The 8,503-nt window shown below is 54.3% G+C and overlaps 4 protein-coding genes across 4 annotated transcripts; 2 read left to right on the top strand and 2 right to left on the bottom strand.

The window, feature by feature from the left end:
- Positions 1–753: 753 nt before the first annotated feature.
- On the bottom strand, positions 754–1,239 carry PUNSTDRAFT_134444 (lectin; the record flags this gene model as incomplete). The annotated part of the gene is made up of 2 exons (XM_007383924.1): positions 754–1,177; positions 1,235–1,239. 2 exons carry the CDS (start codon positions 1,237–1,239, stop codon positions 754–756), a joined length of 429 nt encoding a protein of 142 aa, XP_007383986.1.
- A 1,778-nt stretch (positions 1,240–3,017) lies between these two features.
- Positions 3,018–4,802, top strand: PUNSTDRAFT_143780 (uncharacterized protein; the record flags this gene model as incomplete). Its single annotated transcript, XM_007383923.1, has 3 exons — positions 3,018–3,081; positions 3,160–3,868; positions 3,920–4,802. The coding sequence occupies 3 exons, from the start codon at positions 3,018–3,020 to the stop codon at positions 4,800–4,802; spliced, it is 1,656 nt and encodes a 551-aa protein (XP_007383985.1).
- A 568-nt stretch (positions 4,803–5,370) lies between these two features.
- On the top strand, positions 5,371–7,825 carry PUNSTDRAFT_134442 (kinase-like protein; the record flags this gene model as incomplete). Its single annotated transcript, XM_007383922.1, has 12 exons — positions 5,371–5,572; positions 5,625–5,719; positions 5,770–5,869; positions 5,920–6,015; positions 6,070–6,264; positions 6,326–6,391; positions 6,453–6,502; positions 6,551–6,595; positions 6,665–6,763; positions 6,817–6,917; positions 6,972–7,189; positions 7,245–7,825. 12 exons carry the CDS (start codon positions 5,371–5,373, stop codon positions 7,823–7,825), a joined length of 1,848 nt encoding a protein of 615 aa, XP_007383984.1.
- A 317-nt stretch (positions 7,826–8,142) lies between these two features.
- On the bottom strand, positions 8,143–8,502 carry PUNSTDRAFT_154837 (lectin XCL incomplete; the record flags this gene model as incomplete). Its single annotated transcript, XM_007384013.1, has 1 exon — positions 8,143–8,502. A coding segment is annotated over one exon (204 nt), but the record flags the coding sequence as incomplete, so codon positions are not given.
- Position 8,503: the final 1 nt, after the last annotated feature.

Here is an 8,503-nt window from a genome sequence, read left to right as displayed (position 1 = left end):
GCTGGCAGAAGCTGCTGTCAACATTATCGATGGAGATTCAGTCGTCGTCGACGAACAGGGCGACGAGACTGCCACGGTAGTTGCACCGGTCCTCCGACGGTCATCGCGTGTTCGGGAACAGCGCGGGGCTCGGGTCACGCGTGCGTCTAACGAAGCGTTGCCAAAAGCCAGGAAGGATCAAACAATCCGGCGGAAGAAACAGGAGACGACGCGGGTGGGCAATAAGCGCAAGTTGCCTCAGCAAGACGCCGAGCCGATCAAAAAGAAGCGCAGACTGTAGTGACGAGGGTATAATGGCAGGAAGGGAAGAAAGAGGAAGAAGCGCGAAATGGTCTAACGCTGAATGTTTTGAGTTCTGCGTATTGCAGTACTGAACTTATGTCTGATGTCATGCAGGTATTGTATAAGAATGTATGTCTCCTCTGTAACGTAATAAATCATCAATTTGACACGGAGGTTTGAGAAACGGCGTGTCTTCATTGAGGAGTGTGACAACGACGACCAGGGCCACGACGGCGCGGGGGCACGGCCAGACCTGGGGCCGGGTCCGTCGCAGTCGAGCGCCTCGTCAAAGTCTTCCCCCCACTCGCGGTAGCTCACTGAAGCTGTGGCTCATCGACAACTCCTACATATGTATATCGCTCTTTTGCATGTAACAAGCCTGTATCTCCACAGATGCACGACAAAGCAACGTCTGCTCTTGAGCGCGCCGTGGCCCCTGCCCTCCCAGGCATGATATGCATGCATGATCCATCAACCTATGATGATATCCGCCTTGAGCTCGTGCCCGTCGTAGACGGAATACTTGACCTCCGTTCTCCTCCCCTTCGCGCTTGTCACGCCGTACACGGGCAGCGTCTTCTCACGCATGAATGCCCTTGAGCCGCCGCCATAGTACTGGGGCAGGAGGACGAGCGCAGTGTCGTGCCCGACGAGACCGGTGACGACGTCACACCAACGCGCGTAGTTGTGCACGCCAAGGACGACGAAGATGCGCTCCCCGATGTCGGATTGGAACAGAAGTGCGCCCGATGTGCCGCTGGCGCCCATCCGGAGGACGTGGCGCCCGCTCTCCTCTGACCAGGTTCCGCCCCCGCCGTAGTTGAAGCAGATCTTCTCTACGATGTTGAAGAAGCAGTTCGGATTTGTCTGGTACACGCTAACGGTGATCGTGTAGCTGCATTCAAGAACGCGCCGTCAGATACCGTATCCAGAGATGCAGAAAGGCGCTGACGACATTGCAGGAGATCCGATAGAAGTGGTAGAGCACTAAGGCGGCGCTATCTTTCCAGACTGCCACTGCAGACAGTACTTATGGCCGGAAAGGGGGAAGATTTCGTGATCTCGCCGTGTATTCTGGCCGAGAGTAGCCTAGCATAACTCGCGCGATGTCCGAACGCAAGCCTCATGTTTTCTGATGTCTTGGTGTGAGCGATTAAGCCGAGGATTGGCCTTATCGATGGTTCGTTTTGGGGTAGTTACCATCGACTGTGAAGGTCGATTGATGACGCAGGCGCGCTCATTACGGGGGCATAAGCGATCCCTCATCCCGAAACTCTGTAGGACTTGTGCAAGGCAGCGAAGAGGGGACCCGTTGCGGAGCTTCTCGCCAAAGAAGACGGATCGCATGCGATTGCGATAGACGCTCGTGAACAACATGCTTGGACTGTCCATCTTCTGAATGCGGATCTACCACATTTGAAGCGCTGGCTGGATATTATCATGAGGTTTCGGAATCGGCGATCCGCGCGACACGACGTGGACTCCATCAGCCGGCACTTCACCCCTTCGGTGATTCGAGCATCGTGAGATCTGAGAGTGCTGTGTGATACCGGCGGTTTCATCAAGAACATACCTGCGAGCTCTCCGAGGTCTGGACCGAGGTATTGAATGAAAGCCGCCCCTATTTTTGGTGAAGGTAGCCGCGGGGTAGGCCGGACAGAGTCGGTTTATCTCGGGCGTCTATCTCGGGCGGTTTTGTCTGCCAGGAGCGGTCGAGTGGAACATGCAAGGTCTCTTGGAAAGCGCAACGATGGGCGAGTACATATAAACACCATAGCGGTAGCGCGGAAGGACGCGAGGAAGGGAAAGTGTGCAGGAACGATAGGCCGCGTCACAAGGACCTGAACGTTATCTATGCGCAAGATGGGCTGTTCACCATGCTGCTGGTGCGTGTGGGTTCGGCTTCTGGGAGCGCATTGAACGCTTCGGCCCTATGCACCCTTCCATCGAGTGTTCACAAGCGTGTATAACGATGAGCATGTGGTACTGGATGGCACACATGTCATGGAGCACTGCGGTGTTTGAGTGAGAGTTTAGGGATCCACGAGAGGGATTTTCTCATACCGTAAAGTTTGGCGCACGTTTTCTGTCCTTGAAAAATCGTCTCCGTCGCGCTAGCCTGCAGCGGCTAAAGGACGGAAGGAAGAGGGTCTTTTAGTACAATGACTAGTGTTCGAATCCAGCTATAAAGACGGCATCTCACCGGACAGATAGCCATCGCCTGCTCGGCGATGGCATCTTCCTAATATCCCCTCCCTACCGGACCGCTGTCCTCTGCGTTGCGAGAGAGCAACGCCGAATGGGCTGCCACAAAAGATCCGACTTTCCTCGTAGATTCGAGGTCATTTGAATCGGGTGCTTGGACTCCGTCAGTGGCGTGAATTCTCCGGACGATGTATCAGCCTAATTCATTGTATGTTTGGCTACTCGGTGATCGAATTCGGAGATTGAGGCACTGAGGGGATAATAAAGATTCGTGGTGGGCAGAGTAAGGCCACCGTAGAATATCATCGCGTTGGGCCAGACGCGTTCTGTCTGACCAGTGGGGCACATCGAGCCTGCCCTAATGCGCGTCATGTCCGAGACGTTTCTTTGACTTCGTGCCTCCACCTTTGTTAAGCACTCGGCTATCCGGTTTGTCTACACTCTACCAGCAAATATTTGCTACTCCTGCGTACCCGCGTTGCAACACGTAACTTGAACCCGCATCAAACGAAGACAACTTCCCTCCAATAATGTCTACCTCCACTCGCCGAAACGGCGTCACCTCGAGCTCTTGTGAGCCTGTTCCTGACGCGGGTGAGCAACGATAGCAGTTTATATCCAGTACGCCCGTATCTATTGCCTTGACGCTCATATTCACGAATCTTGCTACAGGTAACTTGCGTCGCCCATACAACCTCCGTATCCGCCGCCCTTCCACATCTCAGTTTTCCACCGCAAATCCTCCTGTGGAAACAGCTATTCGAAAGCCTAGCACCTCTCTCAGTCGGAACCCGGCACGATCCGTCAAGGCGAGGTCCTCAGTGCGGACAAGTGCCATGCCAGGGCCGACGCGTTCCAATAAACGTCGCCACTCCCCGATTGAGTTGGAGGAAGAACGCTCGCCGAAGCGACTTCGCCATATCGACGATGTCAAGTCAAGGCCGACCACACGTTCCAGCCAGCGTCGCCACGCTGCGATTGAGCCAGAGGAAGAACTCCCGAAGCGACTACGCCATATCGACGAGATCATGTCAAGGTCGACTACGCGCTCCAACAAGCGTCGCCGCTCCCCGGTTGAACCGGAGGAAGAAAGCCCGTCGAAGAAACGGCGGCACAACGACGTGACCGTTGCGTCGTGTCATCGGTCGAAGGCGATAATGGGATCCGCCCATGCGTTCGTCGACGTGAAGATCGTGCGACGCAAAGCGAAGGGTGTAGATCAGATTGTGGTGAAGACAGAGAAGGCGGTTGCACGAGCGATGAGCTCCGTTAGGAATGTGCTTGCGAATATCGCAGTAATGGAAGCACCGCGTGTGGAGACTCCACCCCAGAGTCCCGTTCAGCAACGGAAAAGACGAGGGAAGAAGGGCAGAGCAAAGCGGTACGCCATCTATTCCGTTAACTCATAAGAATCCCCCTCACGATATTACAGAAACCCTCAGCCAGAACAACCTGCCCCCCCTCGGGACGATCCTACGGACGTGCTGCTGCAAGATCCGTCTGCCGAACTCGAATCTATCATCACCTTGGCGAAGCAAATCGGTGCCAGAATTTCGAGCGTGCTCGCCGCGAGTCCGACCGAGGACCTGCGACCGCTCTACGCCGAGTTCGACGCGCTCCAAACAAAACATCCCATCCCTCACATTTGTCCACGAACCGCATCGCAACAGAAGCGTGCAGATATAGCCCGGAAATTTCCTCACCCTAGACCCCGACTTGGGGTTGATGCGCAAGGAATTCCGTTCGAAGACTGGGGTGATCGCCCTCGCCCCCGCGACAACCGCGATTTGAGAGTAGTTGCGGCGCTCAAGGAGCGCGTCCTAAGGAATCTCCTCCCGGTGCCGCTGGTGCCGCACGATCGCGTAGACTACGCCGGAGCGTTCATTGTGCCTGCGCCTATACGCCCTCGACGTCCCCGAAGACACAAGAAGCAGTTCACTGTCCAGTTTCATCATATACCCAAAAGCATCTTCTACGTTTTAGAGGCATGGAACATAGAAAGAGGACGTTGCTCCGACTGCTTCGTCAGGGCTGTGCGGTTTCTCCCGCCGTGGGTTTTGGAACTCCACAAACAAGCAGGGGAGGAGGAGGGTAATCCTACTTTCCTCAATGAGCTTCAGGACGAGTTCGCCGAATGGGATGAGGAGCGAAGGCAGTGGCGTCATTTGGTCATGGATCACTACCGCTGGATTCCGGTAGAGGAGTTAGAGGTACGGCCCAGGGATGACAGAGTTGACCCCGCTATCATCAACGGCACTGTCGCAGCACTTGTCCCTGACGTGTACAAATTTCGTTACGATTCAATGCTTCCATAACAATCGAACGGATGAACGCGTGAACTGTTGCTTTTTTGTTGCTCTACATCTTGCACCTCCCACGAGAGCAGAGCGACCCGAACTTACAACATGGTGAGCCTTATGTTCCTCTGGTAAGACTTCGCTCAGCTTTCCCGCCACTTCAACAATAAACCTTCGTGCTGGTCCGACCTTTCGGGCGATCGGGCCTCATGATCATGAACAACCGAAACAAACGACCTCTTCCATACCAGCGTGATACTGTGGGTCTCCGTCTTCTTGAAGCGAACGAAGCAAGACAGTCGTCCGTCATAGCATATCTGTCTTGTGGTCTGATGCATATTACGTTTCAGCCAGGGAACAACTTCCTTTGCTATATCATAGGTAGAGGCCACCAGCTGGTTTGATCGATGATCTGCTGCCACGACGTGGAGCGGGTCCACATTGCCATCTAGTGTGGCCTTGCAAACGGCATGGCCCATCATGAATGGTCCATTGTGTCTCGATGGGTGGACCGTCATGATGTGTATTTAACCCCATCGCCAATGCTCGCGTTCCTCGCGCTGGTTTTCCACCTTGCCCCATCACGATGGACCGGGCGTCTACACTCGATCCGACCGAAAGGTTCGTTCGCACGGTGTCGCCGGATCTACACGCATTACGTGCCAACAATTGGGGCTACTTGGAACCCTGTAACCCTCACCATGTGCATCTGCCCTTCACCAATGGGTCTGATATATGGTTCATCTATACCAAAAACAACGAGCTGCGCGTCGCAAGTAGGGAGTCAGGTGGGTAGTGCGTAATCATTAATCTTGGTCCCATACTGAGACGCGAGCATAGATCAGGGCTCTTTACTGGCCGTGGTCTTCAAATGTAAAGTTGGCAAGAATGACAAGGTCAAGATACAGCGAACCACTGCTGACGTTCCTATTCACGTATGTCCTGCGCAACCAAAGCCACGGGTTAACTCTCACTCGGACACCAGGTGAACGACAAAGAAGTTCCGCCCCCACAGCCGAACTGGATGCATGAACCAGAGTTCCGGATGCTGAAAACGGAATGCACGGTACGCATCGGCGACATGGGTAAGTGGCTATACACAACAATACGCGAGCTTCTTTAACAGCGGGAACAGAATTCATCTTTCATTTCATGAAAGACGAGATACTGATTCCCACCTACTCCCACCGCTACGAGGTTGAGGGTATAATCGGGGAAGGAGGAGAAGGAAGTAAGTATCGCATTCACTCGGCGTATCAGACCATGCGCTCACGTCTACTATCAGCCGTTTACGCTGCGATGCATAACAAGACCGGTCACGCTGTTGTAATCAAATGTACATCAGTGGCCCCAACCGGAATGCACATGATGGCGGTTCAGTTACACATGTGGCGTGAAATGGGACGCCACACAAACATTCTTACTGCGACCGACTGGTTCATGCATCCGGACTCGGTGTCAACCGAAAATAAACTAATCTGTAAGTTGTTCGTATGCAAGGATTGTCCCAATGTATTGAGGCCCTACCCCCTTAATTTAAGGCGTCGCTTCTCCTCTGGCGGCGTACGGCGATCTAGATGCCTACGTGGAATACGAGGGCGCCCTGAGTACGCGTCGGTGTGCACCATATATTGCGAGCACATGACTGATATCTCGTTTCTATCTCAGCGGAACATGCTGCGCGCTCCGTCATGCTGCAGATACTCGAGGGTCTCATGGTGAGCTCTCGGAGCTCTTCAAGGAATCACACTCACCGTTATGCGTAGTTCTTACACGGCCGTGGAATTCTTCATCGGGACATGAAGGCTGAGGTCTGTCTCATCGCTGTTAGGCATTCGAAAGCTTTCAGACCCCTGACTCCTACGTCGTAATAAACGCAGAACATTCTCGTATTTCACAAGGACAAAAAGGGTCGTCTCGATGTCAAAATATCTGATTTCGGGCTCTCCAAATTCGCTTTGACCATTGGTCAATCAGTGGTTGGTTCACTAGTTGCTCTTCTGACCGAACTGCCTGATACGAGTCTGCTCAGAGTCCGGTAGGCACCCCAGCTTGGGCCGCACCGGAGCTTCAGCATCTCCAATTCACCGAGCGCAGCGACGCATACGGAGCAGGTTTGATTCTGTTCTTCATGTAAGTCGCGGTAATTTGCCGGTCTGCTTCATCTGACTCGAGTAAAATCGCCAGCTTATTTGCCACGCGCCCCTACTTGCTCTTACAAAACAAGGCGGACCGGCATATAATTGAGCAGATGTCGAGGAGGGTGTCCCAGCTGTCCTTGATCGACGACGGCCACATTACCCCCGAGTGCGAAGGCCGGCGATTAACCCGAAGCGCATGTCGAAAGCTCATGAAAGCTCAGACGCGGGAGGATAGAAGACCCGCCATAGAGCTATCCCCAGAGTGTGAGCGCTACACGTGTTCAGCGACGTAATCGACAGCGACTAACGCAAGGTGCAGGTCGAGAGCTCCTGAAGGCTCTGACGCAGGAGGATCCGTTAGCCAGGCCCACTCCTGGGGAAGCCAGGAAGTATCGGTGGTTTGTGCGAGGAAAGCTTCCTCCGCCGTATAACGACGAGCTGCTTCTCTGGGAAGATCCTCTCGCAGTCAAGGCTCGCCAACGCAGTATTTACGCCGGAACCCGGAAATCAATCAACCAGTGGCTGCCGAGGGAGGAGACCTTGTATACGCCCACCGAACTAGGTTCCAGGATATCGGACGCACCCGCGAACGAGGAAGCAGCCTCCGACCCTGTGGATGCGCTGGCAGAAGCTGCTGTCAACATTATCGATGGAGATTCAGTCGTCGTCGACGAACAGGGCGACGAGACTGCCACGGTAGTTGCACCGGTCCTCCGACGGTCATCGCGTGTTCGGGAACAGCGCGGGGCTCGGGTCACGCGTGCGTCTAACGAAGCGTTGCCAAAAGCCAGGAAGGATCAAACAATCCGGCGGAAGAAACAGGAGACGACGCGGGTGGGCAATAAGCGCAAGTTGCCTCAGCAAGACGCCGAGCCGATCAAAAAGAAGCGCAGACTGTAGTGACGAGGGTATAATGGCAGGAAGGGAAGAAAGAGGAAGAAGCGCGAAATGGTCTAACGCTGAATGTTTTGAGTTCTGCGTATTGCAGTACTGAACTTATGTCTGATGTCATGCAGGTATTGTATAAGAATGTATGTCTCCTCTGTAACGTAATAAATCATCAATTTGACACGGAGGTTTGAGAAACGGCGTGTCTTCATTGAGGAGTGTGACAACGACGACCAGGGCCACGACGGCGCGGGGGCACGGCCAGACCTGGGGCCGGGTCCGTCGCAGTCGAGCGCCTCGTCAAAGTCTTCCCCCCACTCGCGGTAGCTCACTGAAGCTGTGGCTCATCGACAACTCCTACATATGTATATCGCTCTTTTGCATGTAACAAGCCTGTATCTCCACAGATGCACGACAAAGCAACGTCTGCTCTTGAGCGCGCCGTGGCCCCTGCCCTCCCAGGCATGATATGCATGCATGATCCATCAACCTATGATGATATCCGCCTTGAGCTCGTGCCCGTCGTAGACGGAATACTTGACCTCCGTTCTCCTCCCCTTCGCGCTTGTCACGCCGTACACGGGCAGCGTCTTCTCACGCATGAATGCCCTTGAGCCGCCGCCATAGTACTGGGGCAGGAGGACGAGCGCAGTGTCGTGCCCGACGAGACCGGTGACGACGTCACACCAA

This window comes from Punctularia strigosozonata, assembly GCF_000264995.1.
Source record: "Punctularia strigosozonata HHB-11173 SS5 unplaced genomic scaffold PUNSTscaffold_6, whole genome shotgun sequence".
In the NCBI taxonomy this organism is placed as follows: Eukaryota; Fungi; Basidiomycota; class Agaricomycetes; order Corticiales; family Punctulariaceae; genus Punctularia; species Punctularia strigosozonata.
This window is presented reverse-complemented; position numbering and strand designations above follow the sequence as displayed.